The 22,426-nt window shown below is 42.7% G+C and overlaps 1 protein-coding gene across 3 annotated transcripts in view; it reads right to left on the bottom strand.

Annotated features, from left to right (window-relative positions):
* LAMP2 (lysosomal associated membrane protein 2) overlaps positions 1-22,426 on the bottom strand; it is a 275,991-nt gene that overhangs the window by 89,264 nt on the left and 164,301 nt on the right. For all 3 annotated transcript variants that reach the window (XM_053699286.1, XM_053699288.1, XM_053699287.1), the window contains exon 8: positions 20,437-20,604. In XM_053699286.1, the coding sequence (XP_053555261.1) occupies positions 20,437-20,604 (168 nt within the window). The remainder of the gene's footprint in view (positions 1-20,436; positions 20,605-22,426) is intronic.

Raw genomic sequence — 22,426 nt, 5'->3', positions numbered from 1 at the left:
CACGCAGGCGCTATCAGAATCACTGATGCTCTCTGTTTGATCCTGGCAATCAGTCGAGGTAGCAACGGAAAAGGTGGAAACACATAAGCTATGTTGAAAACCCAAGGGGCTGCTAGTGCATCTACCAGCACCGCACCCGGGTCCCTGGACCTGGATCCGTAACAAGGAAGCTTGGCGTTCTGGCGAGATGCCATGAGATCCAGATCCGGTTTGCCCCAACGACGAATCAGTTGAGCAAATACCTCCGGGTGAAGTTCCCACTCCCCCGGATGAAAGGTCTGTCGACTTAGAAAATCCGCCTCCCAGTTCTCCACGCCTGGGATGTAGATCGCTGACAGGTGGCAAGAGTGAGACTCTGCCCAGCGAATTATCTTCGAGACTTCCAACATCGCTAGGGAACTCCTGGTTCCCCCTTGATGATTGATGTAAGCCACAGTCGTGATGTTGTCCGACTGAAAACTGATGAACCTCAGTGTTGCTAACTGAGGCCAAGTTAGAAGAGCATTGAATATTGCTCTTAATTCTAGAATGTTTATCGGGAGGAGTCTCTCCTCCTGAGTCCACGATCCCTGAGCCTTCAGGGAGTTCCAGACTGCTCCCCAGCCTAGTAGGCTGGCATCTGTTGTTACAATCGTCCAATCTGGTCTGCGAAAAGTCATTCCTTTGGACAGATGAACCCGTGACAACCACCAGAGAAGAGAATCTCTGGTCTCCTGGTCCAGATTTAGCAAAGGGGACAGATCTGAGTAATCCCCGTTCCATTGACTTAGCATGCATAGTTGCAGCGGTCTGAGATGTAGGCGCACAAATGGCACTATGTCCATTGCCGCGACCATTAAGCCGATTACTTCCATGCACTGAGCTACTGATGGGCTTGGAATGGAGTGAAGGACACGGCAAGCATTGAGAATCTTTGATAACCTGGACTCCGTCAGGTAAATCTTCATCTCTACAGAATCTATAAGAGTCCCTAGAAAAGGGACCCTTGTGAGTGGTAACAGAACTCTTCTCCACGTTCACTTTCCACCCATGCAACCTCAGAAATGCTAGAACTATCTCTGTATGAGACTTTGCATTTTGAAAACTTGACGCTTGTATCAGAATGTCTAGGTACGAAGCCACCGCTATGCCTCGTGGTCTTAGTACCGCCAGAAGTGAGCCCAGAACCTTTGTAAAAATTCTCGGGGCCGTAGCTAACCCGAAGGGAAGAGCTACAAACTGGTAATGCCTATCTAGAAAGGCAAACCTTAGGTACCGATAATGATCTCTGTGAATCGGTATGTGAAGGTAGGCATCCTTTAAGTCCACTGTGGTCATATATTGACCCTCTTGGATCATGGGTAGGATGGTCCGAATGGTTTCCATCTTGAACGACAGAACCCTTAGGAATTTGTTTAAGATCTTTAAGTCTAAGATTGGTCTGAAAGTTCCCTCTTTCTTGGGAACCACAAACAGATTTGAATAAAACCCTTGCCCCTGTTCCGTTCGCGGAACTGGGTGGATCACTCCCATCACTAAGAGGTCTTGTACACATTGTAGAAATGCCTCTTTCTTTACTAGGTTTGTTGATAACCTTGACAGATGAAACCTCCCTTGTGGAGGAGAAGTTTTGAAATCCAGAAGGTATCCCTGAAATATAATCTCCAACGTCCAGGGATCCTGTACATCTCTTGCCCAAGCCTGGGCGAAGAGAGAAAGTCTGCCCCCCACTAGATCCGTCTCCGGAAAGGGGGCCCTGTTCTTCATGCTGTCTTAGGGGCGGAAGTAGGCTTTCTGGCCTGCATGCCCTTGTTCCATGACTGGTTGCCTTTCCAACCCTGTCTGTAACGAGCAGTAGTTCCTTCCTGTTTTGGAGCGGAGGAAGTTGATGCTGCTCCTGCCTTGAAATTACGAAAGGCACGAAAATTAGACTGTTTGGCCTTTGATTTGGCCCTGTCCTGAGGAAGGGTGTGGCCCTTACCTCCAGTAATGTCAGCAATAATTTCCTTCAAGCCGGGCCCGAATAAGGTCTGCCCTTTGAAAGCAATGTTTAGTAGTTTAGACTTAGAAGTTACATCTGCTGACCAGGATTTAAGCCATAGCGCTCTGCGCGCCTGTATGGCGAATCCGGAATTCTTAGCCGTAAGTTTGGTTAAATGCACTACGGCATCCGAAACAAACGCATTAGCCAGCTTAAGGGTTCTAATCTTGCTCAAAGATTCATCCAATGGTGCTGTGCGAATCGCCTCTTCCAGAGACTCAAACCAGAATGCCGCTGCAGCAGTGACAGGCGCAATGCATGCAAGAGGCTGTAATATAAAACCTTGTTGAACAAACATTTTCTTAAGGTAACCCTCTAATTTTTTATCCATTGGATCTGAGAAAGCACAGCTATCCTCCACCGGGATAGTGGTACGCTTGGCTAAAGTAGAAACTGCTCCCTCCACCTTAGGGACCGTCTGCCATAAGTCTCGTGTGGTGGCGTCTATAGGGAACATTTTTCTAAATATCGGAGGAGGGGAAAAACAGAATTTATGTTTACCTGATAAATTACTTTCTCCAACGGTGTGTCCGGTCCACGGCGTCATCCTTACTTGTGGGATATTCTCTTCCCCAACAGGAAATGGCAAAGAGCCCAGCAAAGCTGGTCACATGATCCCTCCTAGGCTCCGCCTACCCCAGTCATTCGACCGACGTTAAGGAGGAATATTTGCATAGGAGAAACCATATGGTACCGTGGTGACTGTAGTTAAAGAAAATAAATTATCAGACCTGATTAAAAAAACCAGGGCGGGCCGTGGACCGGACACACCGTTGGAGAAAGTAATTTATCAGGTAAACATAAATTCTGTTTTCTCCAACATAGGTGTGTCCGGTCCACGGCGTCATCCTTACTTGTGGGAACCAATACCAAAGCTTTAGGACACGGATGAAGGGAGGGAGCAAATCAGGTCACCTAAATGGAAGGCACCACGGCTTGCAAAACCTTTCTCCCAAAAATAGCCTCAGAAGAAGCAAAAGTATCAAACTTGTAAAATTTGGTAAAAGTGTGCAGTGAAGACCAAGTCGCTGCCCTACATATCGATCAACAGAAGCCTCGTTCTTGAAGGCCCATGTGGAAGCCACAGCCCTAGTGGAATGAGCTGTGATTCTTTCGGGAGGCTGCCGTCCGGCAGTCTCGTAAGCCAATCTGATGATGCTTTTAATCCAAAAAGAGAGAGAGGTAGAAGTTGCTTTTTGACCTCTCCTTTTACCGGAATAAACAACAAACAAGGAAGATGTTTGTCTAAAATCCTTTGTAGCATCTAAATAGAATTTTAGAGCGCGAACAACATCCAAATTGTGCAACAAACGTTCCTTCTTTGAAACTGGTTTCGGACACAGAGAAGGTACGATAATCTCCTGGTTAATGTTTTTGTTAGAAACAACTATTGGAAGAAAACCAGGTTTAGTACGTAAAACCACCTTATCTGCATGGAACACCAGATAAGGAGGAGAACACTGCAGAGCAGATAATTCTGAAACTCTTCTAGCAGAAGAAATTGCAACTAAAAACAAAACTTTCCAAGATAATAACTTAATATCAACGGAATGCAAGGGTTCAAACGGAACCCCCTGAAGAACTGAAAGAACTAAATTGAGACTCCAAGGAGGAGTCAAAGGTTTGTAAACAGGCTTAATTCTAACCAGAGCCTGAACAAAGGCTTGAACATCTGGCACAGCGGCCAGCTTTTTGTGAAGTAACACAGACAAGGCAGAAATCTGTCCCTTCAGGGAACTTGCAGATAATCCTTTTTCCAATCCTTCTTGAAGGAAGGATAGAATCCTAGGAATCTTAACCTTGTCCCAAGGGAATCCTTTAGATTCACACCAACAGATATATTTTTTCCAAATTTTGTGGTAAATCTTTCTAGTTACAGGCTTTCTGGCCTGAACAAGAGTATCGATAACAGAATCTGAGAATCCTCGCTTCGATAAGATCAAGCGTTCAATCTCCAAGCAGTCAGCTGGAGTGAAACCAGATTCGGATGTTCGAACGGACCCTGAACAAGAAGGTCTCGTCTCAAAGGTAGCTTCCAAGGAGGAGCCGATGACATATTCACCAGATCTGCGTACCAAGTCCTGCGTGGCCACGCAGGAGCTATCAAGATCACCGACGCCCTCTCCTGATTGATCCTGGCTACCAGCCTGGGGATGAGAGGAAACGGCGGGAACACATAAGCTAGTTTGAAGGTCCAAGGTGCTACTAGTGCATCCACTAGAGCCGCCTTGGGATCCCTGGATCTGGACCCGTAGCAAGGAACTTTGAAGTTCTGACGAGAGGCCATCAGATCCATGTCTGGAATGCCCCACAGCTGAGTGACTTGGGCAAAGATTTCCGGATGGAGTTCCCACTCCCCCGGATGCAATGTCTGACGACTCAGAAAATCCGCTTCCCAATTTTCCACTCCTGGGATGTGGATAGCAGACAGGTGGCAGGAGTGAGACTCCGCCCATAGAATGATTTTGGTCACTTCTTCCATCGCCAGGGAACTCCTTGTTCCCCCCTGATGGTTGATGTACGCAACAGTTGTCATGTTGTCTGATTGAAACCGTATGAACTTGGCCCTCGCTAGCTGAGGCCAAGCCTTGAGAGCATTGAATATCGCTCTCAGTTCCAGAATATTTATCGGTAGAAGAGATTCTTCCCGAGACCAAAGACCCTGAGCTTTCAGGGATCCCCAGACCGCGCCCCAGCCCATCAGACTGGCGTCGGTCGTGACAATGACCCACTCTGGTCTGCGGAATGTCATCCCTCGTGACAGGTTGTCCAGGGACAGCCACCAACGGAGTGAGTCTCTGGTCCTCTGATTTACTTGTATCTTCGGAGACAAGTCTGTATAGTCCCCATTCCACTGACTGAGCATGCACAGTTGTAATGGTCTTAGATGAATGCGTGCAAAAGGAACTATGTCCATTGCCGCTACCATCAACCCGATCACTTCCATGCACTGAGCTATGGAAGGAAGAGGAACGGAATGAAGTATCCGACAAGAGTCTAGAAGTTTTGTTTTTCTGGCCTCTGTCAGAAAAATCCTCATTTCTAAGGAGTCTATTATTGTTCCCAAGAAGGGAACCCTTGTTGACGGAGATAGAGAACTCTTTTCCACGTTCACTTTCCATCCGTGCGATCTGAGAAAGGCCAGGACAATGTCCGTGTGAGCCTTTGCTTGAGGAAGGGACGACGCTTGAATCAGAATGTCGTCCAAGTAAGGTACTACAGCAATGCCCCTTGGTCTTAGCACAGCTAGAAGGGACCCTAGTACCTTTGTGAAAATCCTTGGAGCAGTGGCTAATCCGAAAGGAAGCGCCACGAACTGGTAATGTTTGTCCAGGAATGCGAACCTCAGGAACCGATGATGTTCCTTGTGGATAGGAATATGTAGATACGCATCCTTTAAATCCACCGTGGTCATGAATTGACCTTCCTGGATGGAAGGAAGAATAGTTCGAATGGTTTCCATCTTGAACGATGGAACCTTGAGAAACTTGTTTAAGATCTTGAGATCTAAGATTGGTCTGAACGTTCCCTCTTTTTTGGGAACTATAAACAGATTGGAGTAGAACCCCATCCCTTGTTCTCTTAATGGAACGGGATGAATCACTCCCATTTTTAACAGGTCTTCTACACAATGTAAGAATGCCTGTCTTTTTATGTGGTCTGAAGACAACTGAGACCTGTGGAACCTCCCCCTTGGGGGAAGTCCCTTGAATTCCAGAAGATAACCTTGGGAGACTATTTCTAGCGCCCAAGGATCCAGAACATCTCTTGCCCAAGCCTGAGCGAAGAGAGAGAGTCTGCCCCCCACCAGATCCGGTCCCGGATCGGGGGCCAACATTTCATGCTGTCTTGGTAGCAGTGGCAGGTTTCTTGGCCTGCTTTCCCTTGTTCCAGCCTTGCATTGGTCTCCAAGCTGGCTTGGCTTGAGAAGTATTACCCTCTTGCTTAGAGGACGTAGCACTTTGGGCTGGTCCGTTTCTACGAAAGGGACGAAAATTAGGTTTATTCTTTGCCTTGAAAGGCCGATCCTGAGGAAGGGCGTGGCCCTTACCCCCAGTGATATCCGAGATAATCTCTTTCAAGTCAGGGCCAAACAGCGTTTTCCCCTTGAAAGGAATGTTAAGTAGCTTGTTCTTGGAAGACGCATCAGCCGACCAAGATTTCAACCAAAGCGCTCTGCGCGCCACAATAGCAAACCCAGAATTCTTAGCCGCTAACCTAGCCAATTGCAAAGTGGCGTCTAGGGTGAAAGAATTAGCCAATTTGAGAGCATTGATTCTGTCCATAATCTCCTCATAAGGAGGAGAATCACTGTCGACCGCCTTTATCAGCTCATCGAACCAGAAACATGCGGCTGTAGCGACAGGGACAATGCATGAAATTGGTTGTAGAAGGTAACCCTGCTGAACAAACATCTTTTTAAGCAAACCTTCTAATTTTTTATCCATAGGATCTTTGAAAGCACAACTATCCTCTATGGGTATAGTGGTGCGTTTGTTTAAAGTGGAAACCGCTCCCTCGACCTTGGGGACTGTCTGCCATAAGTCCTTTCTGGGGTCGACCATAGGAAACAATTTTTTAAATATGGGGGGAGGGACGAAAGGAATACCGGGCCTTTCCCATTCTTTAGTAACAATGTCCGCCACCCGCTTGGGTATAGGAAAAGCTTCTGGGAGCCCCGGCACCTCTAGGAACTTGTCCATTTTACATAATTTCTCTGGGATGACCAACTTGTCACAATCATCCAGAGTGGATAATACCTCCTTAAGCAGAATGCGGAGATGTTCCAACTTAAATTTAAATGCAATCACATCAGGTTCAGCTTGTTGAGAAATGTTCCCTGAATCAGTAATTTCTCCCTCAGACAAAACCTCCCTGGCCCCATCAGACTGAGTTAGGGGCCCTTCAGAAATATTAATATCAGCGTCGTCATGCTCTTCAGTATCTAAAACAGAGCAGTCGCGCTTACGCTGATAAGTGTTCATTTTGGCTAAAATGTTTTTGACAGAATTATCCATTACAGCCGTTAATTGTTGCATAGTAAGGAGTATTGGCGCGCTAGATGTACTAGGGGCCTCCTGAGTGGGCAAGACTCGTGTAGACGAAGGAGGGAATGATGCAGTACCATGCTTACTCCCCTCACTTGAGGAATCATCTTGGGCATCATTGTCATTGTCACATAAATCACATTTATTTAAATGAATAGGAATTCTGGCTTCCCCACATTCAGAACACAGTCTATCTGGTAGTTCAGACATGTTAAACAGGCATAAACTTGATAACAAGTACAAAAAACGTTTTAAAATAAAACCGTTACTGTCACTTTAAATTTTAAACTGAACACACTTTATTACTGCAAATGCGAAAAAACATGAAGGAATTGTTCAAAATTCACCAAATTTTCACCACAGTGTCTTAAAGCCTTAAAAGTATTGCACACCAAATTTGGAAGCTTTAACCCTTAAAATAACGGAACCGGAGCCGTTTTGAACTTTAACCCCTTACAGTCCCTGGTATCTGCTTTGCTGAGACCCAACCAAGCCCCAAGGGGAATACGATACCAAATGACGCCTTCAGAAAGTCTTTTCTAAGTATCAGAGCTCCTCTCACATGCGACTGCATGCCATGCCTCTCAAAAACAAGTGCGCAACACCGGCGCGAAAATGAGGCTCTGCCTATGCTTTGGGAAAGCCCCTAAAGAATAAGGTGTCTAAAACAGTGCCTGCCGATATTATTATATCAAAATACCCAGATAAAATGATTCCTCAAGGCTAAATATGTGTTAATAATCAATCGATTTAGCCCAAAAAAAGTCTACAGTCTTAATAAGCCCTTTTTGAAGCCCTTATTTACAATCGTAATAAACATGGCTTACCGGATCCCAGAGGGAAAATGACAGCTTCCAGCATTACATCGTCTTGTTAGAATGTGTCATACCTCAAGCAGCAAGAGACTGCTCACTGTTCCCCCAACTGAAGTTAATTGCTCTCAACAGTCCTGTGTGGAACAGCCATGGATTTTAGTGACGGTTGCTAAAATCATTTTCCTCATACAAACAGAAATCTTCATCTCTTTTCTGTTTCTGAGTAAATAGTACATACCAGCACTATTTCAAAATAACAAACTCTTGATTGAATAATAAAAACTACAGTTAAACACTAAAAAAAACTCTAAGCCATCTCCGTGGAGATGTTGCCTGTACAACGGCAAAGAGAATGACTGGGGTAGGCGGAGCCTAGGAGGGATCATGTGACCAGCTTTGCTGGGCTCTTTGCCATTTCCTGTTGGGGAAGAGAATATCCCACAAGTAAGGATGACGCCGTGGACCGGACACACCTATGTTGGAGAAAAGGCACACCGGGTCTATCCCACTCATTGCTAATAATCTCTGTAAGCCTCTTTGGTATAGGAAAAACGTCAGTACACACCGGTACCGCATAGTATTTATCCAGCCTACATAATTTCTCTGGGATTGCCACCGTGTCACAATCATTCAGAGCCGCTAGCACCTCCCCTAGCAACACGCGGAGGTTCTCAAGCTTAAATTTAAAATTTGAAATTTCTGAATCCGGTCTCCCCGAATCAGAACTGTCACCCACAGAATGAAGCTCTCCGTCCTCATATTCTGCAAATTGTGACGCAGTATCAGACATGGCTCTCGTGTCATCGGCGCGCTCTGTCCTTAACCCAGAGCTGTCGCGCTTGCCTCTTAACTCGGGCATATTGTATAATACTTCTTTCATAACATTAGCCATATCATGTAAAGTGATTTGTAAGGGCCTTGATGTACTTGGCGCCTCAATCTTACGCACCTCCCGAGCGGGAGACGAAGGTACTGACACGTGAGGAGAGTTAGACGGCATAACTTCCCCCTCGTTGTCTGGTGATAATTTCTTGATCGGTACAGATTGACTTTTATTCAAAGTAATATCAATACAATTGGTACACATATTTCTATTGGGCTCCACATAGGCTTTTAAACATAATGAACAAGCAGATTCCTCTGTATCAGACATGTTTAAACAGACTAGCAATGAAGCTAGCAAGCTTGGAAATTACTTTAATAAGTTTACAAGCAATATAAAAAAAGCTGCAGCGCTTTTTTAAAAAACACAATTGAATAACAAAGAACTAGTTCAGTTATAGTCAACAATTCTTTAAATGTATTAATTAGCAGAGGATTGCACCCATTAGCAAAAGGATGATTAACCCCTCAGTACCCAAAACGGATATCAAATTAAGATTTAACGCTTTTATCACAGTCAAACACACTGTCACAGGTCTGCTGTGACTGATTACCTCCCTCAAAAACGAATTTTGAAGATCCCTGAGCTCTCTGGAGACGTCCTGGATCAAAGAGGAAGAAGCAGGAAGACTGTGCTAGAATTTTAACTGCGCAACAAGGCGCTAAAAAAGGTCCCTCCCACTCCTATTACAACAGTGGGAGACCTGATATAACGGTTTCTATGCAGAAATATATACGTTAGCCGTGTGGAAAAAAATCATGCCCAAAAAGATTTATCACCAAAGTACCTCACAAAACGATTAACATGCCAGTAAACGTTTGAAAAAACAACATTTCAGATGCTGTGTAAAGTTATTACTAAGCCTGCTACCAGTCGCTTGTACTGCAGTTAAGGCTCACACATTATATCAGTATTAACAGTATTTTTTCAGTCAAAATCTAGTCCCTAGAAAATAACTCTACTGTGCATACATTTATCAGCCTGATACCAGTCACTACTACTGCATTTAAGGCTGTACTTACATCATACGGGTAACAGCAGTGTTTTCTTAGTCAATTCCATTCCCAGAAAATATTGTACTGCACATAGCTCATTTGCGGGAGACCCCGCATGCTATTCCCATTTTCTGAAGTTACCCCACTCCTCAGAATGTCGAGAACAGCCAGTGGATCTTAGTTGCGCCTGCTAAGATAATAGAAAACGCAGGCAGTTTCTTCTTCCAAATACTGCCTGAGATAGAAAAACAGCACACTCCGGTGCCATTTAAAATAACAAACTTTTGATTGAAGAATAATTAAGTAAAAACTCCAGCTCCTCTCGCGACCTCCTTCTTTGTTGAGGGTTGCAAGAGAATGACTGGATATGACATGTGAGGGGAGGAGCTATATAGCAGCTCTGCTTGGGTGATCCTCTTGCAACTTCCTGTTGGGAAGGAGAATATATCCCATAAGTAATGGATGACCCGTGGACTGAACACACTTAACAAGAGAAACATATATATATATAAATATATACATACATATATATATATATACACACATACACACACACAGCCCTGGGTGCATAATAGCACTCTCAGGAAGTTGCACTGTCCCCAGAGTCGCAGGCAGTTAACCCCAGACAGGTCTGGATGCAAGGCCCATAAGGAAAATTACAAAACAAATCAATCCAGCACACAGAGAAAGTCCAGCACTCACAAGCTCTCAGCTAAGATTAAAAGCAAAAATAGAAGAGTTAGTTACTGCATCTGGCCAAATGGGATAAGCCCAGGTACCACGTCAAGGTCTCTTCCAAAACCTGAGTCCCAAAGCCACACAATGCAAGCTCTCAATCCAACAAATTGGGAACAAGTGAAGGGTGCACAGGTTTATGTAATCACCCTAGACATATACAAAACACGGAAGGGGACTGCACTCTCAGACCGGACACACATACCATGACCCTGCAACATGCACAGCCCTGGGTGCACAATAGCACTCACAGGAAGCTGCACTGTCCCCAGAGTCACAGGCAGTTAAAGGTTTTGGAAGAGACCTTGACGTGGTACCTGGGCTTATACCATTTGGCCAGATATATGTGTATATATATATATTTTTATTATTATTGGTTATTTGTAGAGCACCAACAGATTCCGCAGCGCTATAAACAAAGGGGGAGTACAACAAAACAAATATAGGGATCAAATGGGTAGCAGGCCCTGCCAAGAGTTGCACTGTTGTAGTCAGCTCTTAAGGTGGTGATCTACAAACAGCTGGACTCTTAGGCTTACATGCCAAGGGGTGTGGTGTGTGTATGTATGTATGCATGCATGTATGTATGTATGTATCAAAATTTATGCTTACCTGATAAATTTCTCTCTTTTGCGATGTACCGAGTCCACAGTTTCATCCTTACTTGTGGGATATTATCCTTCCTAACAGGAAGTGTCAAAGAGAGCACCACAGCAGAGCTGACTATATAGCTACCCCCTTAACTCCACCTCCCAGTCATTCAACCGAAGGCCAAGGAAGAAAAAGGAGAAACTATAAGGTGCAGAGGTGACTGAAGTTTTCAATAAAAATACTATCTGTCTTGAATAGACAGGGCGGGCCGTGGACTCGGTACATCGCAAAAAAAAGAAATTTATCAGGTAAGCATACATTTTGTTTTCTTTTGCAAGATGTACAGAGTCCACGGTTTCATCCTTACTTGTGGGATACCAATACCAAAGCTTTAGGACACGGATGAAGGGAGGGACAATACAGGAACCTAAACGGAAGGCACCACTGCTTGCAAAACCTGTCTCCCAAAAATAGCCTCCGAAGAAGCAAAAGTATCAAATTTGTAAATTTTGGAAAAGGTATGAAGTGAAGACCAAGTCGCAGCCTTACAAATCTGTTCAACAGAAGCATCATTTTTAAAAGCCCATGTGGAAGCCACCGCTCTAGTGGAGTGAGCTGTAATTGGCTTATGAGACTGCTGGACAGCAGCCTCCTGAAAGAAACGGATGATGCTTTTCAGTCAAAAGGAAAGAGAGGTAGCCGTAGCCTTTTGACCTCAACGCTTTCCAGCATAGACAACAAACAAGGAAGATGTTTGACGAAAATCTTTGGTTGCCTGCAAATAAAACTTCAAAGCATGAACCACGTCCAAGTTGTGCAACAGACGTTCCTTCTTAGAAGGATTAGGACACAGAGAAGGAACAACAATTTCCTGATTGATATTCCTGTTAGTAACAACCTTAGGGAGGAACCCAGGTTTGGTACGCAAAACCACCTTATCAGCATGGAAAACAAGATAAGGCGAGTCACATTGTAATGCAGATAATTCAGAAACCCTTCGAGCTGAAGAGATAGCAACTAGAAACAGAACTTTCCAAGATAGAAGCTTAATATCTATGGAATGCATGGGTTCAAACGGAACCCCCTGAAGAACATTAATAAATAAATTTAGACACCATGGCGGAGCAACAGGTTTAAACACAGGCTTGATTCTAACTAAAGCCTGACAAAAAGGCCAGAACGTCAGGGACATCTGCCAGACGCTTGTGCAATAGAATAGACAAAGCAGATATCTGTTCTTTTAAGGAACTAGCTGACAATCCTTTCTCCAATCCCTCTTGAAGAAAGGAAAAAATCCTAGGAATCCTGATCTTACTCCATGAGTAGCCTTTGGATTCACCAAAAAAATATAATTTATGCTTACCTGATAAATTCATTTCTCCTGTAATGTAGTCAGTCCACGGGTCATCCATTACTTATGGGATAATATCTCCTCCCTAACAGGAAGTGCAAGAGGATCACCCAAGCAGAGCTGCTATATAGCTCCTCCCCTCTACGTCATATCCAGTCATTGGACTGAAACCATACGAGAAAGGAGAAACTATAGGGTGCAGTGGTGACTGGAGTTTAATTAAAATTTAGACCTGCCGTAAAAAACAGGGCGGGCCGTGGACTGACTACACTACAGGAGAAATGAATTTATCAGGTAAGCATAAATTATATTTTCTCCTGTTAAGTGTAGTCAGTCCACGGGTCATCCATTACTTATGGGATACCAATACCAAAGCTAAAAGTACACGGATGACGGGAGGGACAGGCAGGATCTTTACATGGAAGGAACCACTGCCTGTAGAACCTTTCTCCCAAAAACAGCCTCCGAAGAAGCAAAAGTGTAAAATTTGTAAAATTTTGAAAAGTGTTAAGTGAAGACCAAGTTGCAGCCTTGCAAATCTGTTCAACAGAGGCCTCATTCTTAAAGGCCCAAGTGGAAGCCACAGCTCTTGTAGAATGAGCTGTAATCCTTTCAGGAGGCTGCTGTCCAGCAGTCTCATAGGCTAAACGTATTATGCTACGAAGCCAAAAAGAGAGAGAGGTAGCCGAAGCTTTTTGACCTCTCCTCTGTCCAGAATAAACGACAAACAGGGAAGAAGTTTGACGAAAATCTTTAGTTGCCTGCAAATAAAATTTCAGGGCACGGACGACGTCCAGATTGTGCAAAAGTCGTTCCTTCTTTGAAGAAGGGTTAGGACACAATGATGGAACAACAATCTCTTGATTGATATTCTTGTTAGTGACTACCTTAGGTAAGAACCCAGGTTTAGTATGCAGAACTACCTTGTCTGAATGAAAAATCAGATAAGGAGAATCACAATGTAAGGCCGATAACTCAGAGACTCTTCGAGCCGAGGAAATAGCCATTAAAAACAGAACTTTCCAAGATAACAGCTTGATATCGATGGAATGAAGGGGTTCAAACGGAACACCTTGCAGAACGTTAAGAACTAAGTTTAAGCTCCACGGCGGAGCAACAGTCTTAAACACAGGCTTAATCCTAGTCAAAGCCTGACAAAAAGCCTGAACGTCTGGAACTTCTGCCAGACGTTTGTGTAAAAGGATAGACAGAGCTGAAATCTGTCCCTTTAACGAACTAGCAGATAAACCCTTTTCTAAACCTTCTTGTAGAAAAGACAATATCCTAGGAATCCTAACCTTACTCCATGAGTAACTCTTGGATTCGCACCAATGTAAGTATTTACGCCATATTTTATGGTAAATTTTCCTGGTAACAGGTTTCCTAGCCTGTATTAAAGGTATCAATCACTGACTCCGAGAATCCACGCTTTGATAGAATCAAGCGTTCAATCTCCATGCAGTCAGCCTCAGAGAAATTAGATTTGGATGTTTGAAAGGACCCTGAATCAGAAGGTCCTGTCTCAGAGGCAGAGACCATGGTGGACAGGACGACATGTCCACTAGATCTGCATACCAGGTCCTGCGTGGCCACGCAGGCGCTATTAGAATCACCGATGCTCTCTCCTGTTTGATCCTGGCAATCAATCGAGGAAGCATCGGGAAAGGTGGAAACACATAAGCCATGTTGAAGACCCAAGGTGCTGTCAGAGCATCTATCAGTACCGCTCCCGGGTCCCTGGACCTGGATCCGTAACAAGGAAGCTTGGCGTTCTGGCGAGACGCCATGAGATCCAGATCTGGTTTGCCCCAAAGATGAAGCAGTTGGGCAAACACCTCCGGATGCAGTTCCCACTCCCCCGGATGAAAGGTCTGGCGACTTAGAAAATCCGCCTCCCAGTTCTCCACGCATGGGATGTGGATCGCTGACAGGTGGCAAGAGTGAGACTCTGCCCAGCGAATTATCTTTGAGACTTCCATCATCGCTAGGGAACTCCTTGTTCCTCCTTGATGGTTGATGTAAGCCACAGTCGTGATGTTGTCCGACAGCAACTCTGAGGTTCATCAGGTTTCAAACTGAGGCCAAGCCAGAAGAGCATTGAAAATTGCTCTTAATTCCAAAATGTTTATTGGAAGGAGTCTCTCCTCCTGATTCCATGATCCCTGAGCCTTCAGGGAATTCCAGACTGCGCCCCAACCTAGAAGGCTGGCGTCCGTTGTTACAATCGTCCAATCTGGCCTGCGGAAGGGCATCCCCTTGGACAGATGTGGCCGAGAAAGCCACCATAGAAGAGAATCTCTGGTCTCTTGATCCAGATTTAGCAGAGGGGACAAATCTGAGTAATCCCCATTCCACTGACTTAGCATGCACAATTGCAGTGGTCTGAGATGCAGGCGCGCAAATGGTACTATGTCCATTGCCGCTACCATTAAGCCGATTACCTCCATGCACTGAGCCACTGACGGGTGTTGAATGGAATGAAGGACACGGCAAGCATTTAGAAGTTTTGATAACCTGTCCTCCGTCAGGTAAATTTTCATTTCTACAGAATCTATAAGAGTCCCTAGAAAGGGAACTCTTGTGAGTGGCAATAGAGAACTCTTTTCTACGTTCACCTTCCACCCATGCGACCTTAGAAATGCCAGAACTAACTCTGTATGAGACTTGGCAGTTTGGAAACTTGACGCTTGTATCAGAATGTCGTCTAGGTACGGAGCTACCGCTATGCCTCGCAGTCTTAGTACCGCCAGAAGAGAGCCCAGAACCTTTGTAAAGATTCTTGGAGCCGTAGCTAACCCGAAGGGAAGAGCTACAAACTGGTAATGCCTGTTTAGGAAGGCAAATCTTAGATACCGGTAATGATCCTTGTGAATCGGTATGTGAAGGTAGGCATCCTTTAAATCCACTGTGGTCATGTACTGACCCTCTTGGATCATGGGTAAGATGGTTCGAATAGTTTCCATTTTGAACGATGGAACTCTTAGGAATTTGTTTAGGATCTTTAAGTCCAAGATTGGTCTGAAGGTTCCCTCTTTTTTGGGAACCACAAACAGATTTGAATAGAATCCTTGCCCGTGTTCCGACCGCGGAACTGGGTGGATCACTCCCATTAGTAAGAGGTCTTGTACACAGCGTAGAAACGCCTCTTTCTTTATCTGGTTTGCTGATAACCTTGAAAGATGAAATCTCCCTTGTGGAGGAGAAGCTTTGAAGTTCAGAAGATATCCCTGAGATATGATCTCCAACGCCCAGGGATCCTGGACATCTCTTGCCCAAGCCTGGGCGAAGAGAGAAAGTCTGCCCCCCACTAGATCCGTTTCCGGATCGGGGGCCCTCACTTCATGCTGTCTTAGGGGCAGCAGCAGGTTTTCTGGCCTGCTTGCCCTTGTTCCAGGACTGGTTAGGTTTCCAGCCCTGTCTGTAGCGAGCAACAGTTCCTTCCTGTCTTGGAGCGGAGGAAGTTGATGCTGCTCCTGCCTTGAAGTTACGAAAGGCACGAAAATTAGACTGTTTAGCCTTTGGTTTGGCCCTGTCTTGAGGCAGGGCATGGCCCTTGCCTCCAGTAATGTCAGCGATAATTTCTTTCAAGCCGGGCCCGAATAATGTCTGCCCTTTGAAAGGAATATTAAGCAATTTAGATTTAGAAGTCACGTCAGCTGACCAGGATTTAAGCCACAGCGCTCTACGCGCTTGAATGGCGAATCCGGAGTTCTTAGCCGTAAGTTTGGTTAAGTGTACTACGGCATGTTCTGCAAATTGTGACGCAGTATCAGACATGGCTCTATTATTATCAGCGCACTCTGTTCTTACCCCAGAGTGATCGCGTTTACCTCTTAATTCTGGCAATTTAGATAGTACTTCAGTCATAACATTAGCCATGTCTTGCAAAGTGATTTGTATGGGCCGCCCTGATGTACTCGGCGCCACAATATCACGCACCTCCTGAGCGGGAGGCGAAGGTACTGACACGTGAGGAGAGTTAGTCGGCATAACTTCCCCCTCGTTGTCTGGTGATATTTTTTTTAACATGTAAAGTTTGACTTTTATTCAAAGTAACATCTATACATTGAGTGCACAAATTTCTATTGGGCTCCACATTGGCCTTTAAACATGATGAACAAACAGATTCATTTGTGTCAGACATGTTTAAACAGACTAGCAATAACACTAGCAAGCTTGGAAAAAAAACTTTTAAATAAATTTACAAGCTATATAAAAAAACGCTACTGCGCCTTTAAGAAAACATATAAATGTAACACAGCTGAATTAACAACGAACCAAATATGTTAAAACAACCAAATTTTAACAGAAAATGTATAAAGTTAGCAGAGGATTGCACCCACCAGCAAAAAGATGATTAACCCCTTAATACCCAAAACGGATAACAGTTGAAATAATAAACGTTTTTATCACAGTCAAACACACTGTCACAGGTCTGCTGTGACTGATTACCTCCCTCAAAACTAGTTTTGGAGACCCCTGGGCTCTGTAGAGACGTCCTGGATCATGGAGGAAGAAATAGGAAGACTGACTAAATTTTTACTGCGCAATAAAGCGCTAAAATAGGCCCCTCCCACTCATATTACAACAGTGGGGAAGCTCAGTAAACTGTTTTTATTCAGAAAAAAACGACAGCCAAGTGGTAAAAATCATGCCCATAAAGTTTTATCACCAAGTACCTCAGAAAAAACGATTAACATGCCAGTAAACGTTTTAAAAATTGAAAATTATGAAGTGTTATTAATAAGCCTGCTGCTAGTCGCTTTCACTGCAGTGCAGGCTCAAATATTACTTTAATATTGACAGTATTTTCTTAGTGAAATTCCATTCCCCAGAAATACCTCAGAGTATACATACATACATATCAGCCTGATACCAGTCGCTACTACTGCATTTAAGGCTGCACTTACATCGGTATTAGCAGTATTTTCTCAGTCAATTCCATTCCTTAGAAAATAATTTACTGCACATACCTCCTTGCAGGTGGGCCCTGCATGCTATCCCCTGTTCTGAAGTTACCTCACTCCTCAGAATGGCCGAGAACAGCAAGTGGATCTTAGTTACGACCGCTAAGATCATAGACAAACTCAGGTAGATTCTTCTTCTAATGCTGCCTGAGAACAAACAACACACTCCGGTGCCGTTTAAAATAAACTTTTGATTGAAGAAATAAAAACTAAGTTTAACACACCACAGTCCTCTCACACGTCCTATCTTTAGTTAGGTGCAAGAGAATGACTGGATATGACGTAGAGGGGAGGAGCTATATAGCAGCTCTGCTTGGGTGATCCTCTTGCACTTCCTGTTAGGGAGGAGATATAATCCCATAAGTAATGGATGACCCGTGGACTGACTACACTTAACAGGAGAAAAGATATTTACGCCATATCTTATGATAGATTTTCCTGGTGACAGGCTATCGAGCCTGAATCAAGGTATCTATGACCGACTCAGAGAAACCCCGCTTTGATAAAATCAAGCGTTCAAGCTTTAGTAAGATTGCACCACAAGTATCAAGGTAATTAACCCTCAAATGAGAAAACCGGATTGAAAAGCGTTTAAAACCCGGTAAAACCCTTGTCAGCTCCTACCTGCCCTCAAGGATCAAGATTGTGGAAATAAAGCTTCGATTAAGCCCTTGGAAGTGCACCAGGACCCCTCTGTTGTACCTTGCTGCTTGCCTATGTAAAACAAATGCGCAACTGAGGCGCAAAAATAGGCCCCGCCCCTCTCTTACTCGATGTTGCTGGGGTCAACACATAAATCTACAAAACGATCTTTGAGCCATGTGGGTTATAAAAACCCCAAATAAGCCAAGTGAACCCTCAAAAACAGAAGTCCCAAATGAATAAATACAGTACTCCCAGACACACAAACGTTTGTCTCAATAAACATACAAACTGAGTGCCCATAAGATTAGCCCTATATGCAAGCTAGTAACATCACCTCTAAGACTAGGATTACTGCTTACCCTTCCCCTAATGGGGATACTGTCAGCCTTTCTGTAGTTATCAAGTCTCTGCAGAAAAAATGACTGAACATACCTCATTGCTGTATAGCAAGAAACCGTTCCTCACACTGAAGTTTTCCTGTACTCCTCAGCTTCTGTGGGAACAGCAGTGGACCTTAGTTACAAATGCTAAGATCATCATCCACCAGGCAGAAATCTTCATCTATGTTCTGCCTGAGAGTAAAAATAGTACAACACCTGTACCATTTAAAAATAAACTCTTGATTGAAGATAAAATAAAACTAACAGTTTAACACCTCTTTCACTTTACCCTTCCTGCTTAGAGCCGGCAAAGAGAATGACTGGGGGGTGGGGTTAAGGGGGGAGCTATATAGACCGCTCTGCTGTGGTGCTCTCTTTGCCACTTCCTGTTAGGAAGGATAATATCCCACAAGTAAGGATGAAACCGTGGACTCGGTACATCTTACAAAAGAAAAAAATATATATTATATTTATATATATATATATATATATATATATATATACATATACACATACATACATATATATATATATATATATATATATATATATATATATATATATATACACATATATATATATATATATATATATATATATATATATATCTATATATATATATATATATATATATATATATATACATACATATATATATATATATATACATACATATATATATGCCCTTATATCCTCCTCTCACCACACTACCTGTCCCCTTGATCCCATCCCCTCACAACTACTGCCCTCCCTCTCTCCTACTCTTACTCCTATCCTCACACATATTTTTAAACTCTCCCTCAGCACTGGTATATTTCCCTCATCCCTTAAAAATGCACTAATATCACATATTCTCAAAAAAGCATATCTAGATAGGTTTCATTACAATTTGTATGCCGACGATACCAAAATCTACATCTCTGCACCAGACCTATCTGGCCCCTATTTTGTGGAACATTCTGCTTCGCTCTACACTATTCTCCCCTATTTTTTAAACTATCAAGCACTCATTAAAGACTCTACTGTTCAGGGATGCATATAATATGCACTAACATTTTCCTATCTTAGTTCCTCTTCTCCTTTAGCTATCCCCTTGAACTCCCTTAGCGCGCGCGTGTGTGTATATATATATATATATATATATATATATATATATATATATATATATATATATATATATATATATATACATATATATACATATACATACATATACATACATACATATACATACATATATATACATACATATATATACATATACATACACATACACATACATACATACACACACACACACACACAAGTATATGCGCGTGCATGTATACACACACATATACCAATGTTCATGTATAGTATATGAAGTTTTAAGTGATCAGAGTGCAATTGGCTTTATGAATATAAACTACCTTTCTGTGTAGGAGAATTATCAATGTAAATGACCAAAAGGTAACACACACAGTTCTTTGCCCATTTCTCACAGACATCTCACACAAACCTCAGAAAACTTAGTTAGCCAACAAATGAAAACAACAACTTCTAAAAAACATAAGGAGTAGGTTTGATTTTATAGTCTCAAATGTAGAGAAACTAAAAATTTTAAAATTCTAATACCCAAATAATATCCTAAGAAATAAATAAAACAATAAAAAAAAAATGTAATGAAGAATCAAGAAGTATAGAGGAGCAGTACTACTTTAGTCCATGTAGCAGAACAGCATTTCAGAATATCCCTACCTGAGCACAAGTTTGATAAAAAAGATCATTAACCACCAATGCTCAAGTACCATTGTGGTAACAAAGTTACATTGACAGCTAACACAGGATAAACGCAAAGTAGATAAGATAAAAAAACAAAAGAACAGAATGAATGTTAGTCTATAGGATACATTTTTAAAAGGGTTAAATGTGACGACTGAGATGAGACCATGAGATATAACTAAACCTTATATATGGTTTATGTAAAAATTACCAAGCAGGAAAACAAAAGCTTATTTGAAACTCACCTGTAGAAAACTTATCACTCTGTAATCCAAAAGGCTGTACCCAGACATCAAATGTATTGATAGAGACATCTTCTGACACAGAGACAACTTGTTCTTTGTGACACAAATAGGAACTTCCTAATGATGCTTCCCAAGAGGTTAAATTGTTGTTCACTTTTGATACTGATCCTGAAATAAAACAAAGACCAGATAGTACATTCCGCTCAAAGTTTAAATAAGAACATAAAGGAGAATTCAAGAGCTAAAACTTACAAGTTTAAGACCTAATTAAAAAAAAACTTATTGTACGAAAGAAAATCCATTGAATTTGTTTGTATGAAGAGATATATAAAATAGATGAAAATGAAAGTGTACTACACAGGCATTTTCACAGATCCAACTATGCAGGATATTTGCCAAGCACTGATTGGTTGTTACATGCCAGTGGAGGAGTTCCATAGTCTCACAACTAAATGCCCAGTGTAGGCGTTCTTAATCAGACACATTTATACGCTTCACTGTAACTTGTCCATCTCCACTATCTTTTTTGCCTCTGTCAAAAAAGATAGCCTCTAGCATCCACCCCAAGTGAACCTCTGGGTAGACCTCATTCCCAGAGGTTCACTTGGGGTGGATGCTAGAGGCAAAAAAGATAGTGGAGATGGGGGAATTATGGTGGAGCATATCGTATGTGTCTGAGTAAGAACACCCTGGGCGCGTTATTGTGTGAGTTAGGAATTCCCCCACCAGCAGTTACAGCCAATCAGAGCTTGTCAATACATTCAGTATTTGTTATTGGCTCAACTTTCAAAACTGCAACAGTAAAATATTTCAAATGTCAACATATTCATGGAAGCAACCGGCGCATATGAGGTGCCATTTACATTTGGGTTTATCTACGTTTGTGTTAATCTCCCAATCATTGCTCCTTAGTTTAGCGATATGGAGCAACACCTAACAAAACAAATCAGCAAGGGTAGGGTTGGGGATAAACCCAGGAGTAGGTAGGCATAGAAAACTTTTTAAATTTATGCTTATATGGAAAATGTGTTTGTTTCATGGTGGTGAGTGTTCATGATCCATTACATGTGGGATTCAACTCCTGGCCACTAGGATGTGGCAAAGCATCCCAAAATTTTCAAGAGCATTTTATCCCTCGCACCACCACTCATACATATAGCCAAGCAAGGAAAAATAGCAAATTTAAGGTAGGAAAGGAAAAAACAGGTGCAAAATGGAAAGAGACCACCATAAAAGAATAAAGCATAAATTTGTTTTCTTTCATAACGTGGTGAAAGTCCCTGATCCATTACGCATGGGAACCAATTGACAAGCTGTGGCGTCCATGAGGAATGTTGGGCAGGACACTTTTTTTTTTTTTTTTTTTTTTAAAAGGAAGGTACCTGCACTGCACCCTGGAGAAAGAAGCAGCAGAAACATTAAAATGGTAGAATTTAGTACAAGGTATGTAGGGATAATCATCTTGCTGCCTTGAACATTTGTTCAGCAGAAGTTGAAACTGTTGTGGTACAGTGGGCTATAATGCACTTTGTGAGACTTACCTGCCTCGAATTAAGCCTCGTTAATCAGAGGTTTTAGCTAAAGCAAAAGCTGAGGCCATCTGACCTTTGCATGGATCCAAGAAATTAACAAACCAATTAGAAGAGTTTCTAAAATACTTTGTAGCATGCAGGTAACATTTTAAAGCTCTAACTACATCCAAATTATGAAGAACTCTCTTGACTTTTTAGGATTAGGTCAAAGAGAAGGAACAACAATTTCTTGAATGATATCAGAAGATACAACTTTTAATAAGAAATCGAATTGTCTGTAAAACCGCCTTAACTTGGTGAAAAATAAGATAAGGAGTGTTACAGGAAAGAGCTGATAACTACTATACTAGCCGAAAAAAATTGCTAGAAGAAATAAAACCTTCCAAGAAAGAAACTTAATGTCTAGAGAATTCATGGGTTCAAAAGGAGGAACTTGCAAAATTCTAAGAACCCAATTT

This window comes from Bombina bombina, chromosome 1 (genome assembly GCF_027579735.1).
Source record: "Bombina bombina isolate aBomBom1 chromosome 1, aBomBom1.pri, whole genome shotgun sequence".
Taxonomy (NCBI): Eukaryota; Metazoa; Chordata; class Amphibia; order Anura; family Bombinatoridae; genus Bombina; species Bombina bombina.
This window is presented reverse-complemented; position numbering and strand designations above follow the sequence as displayed.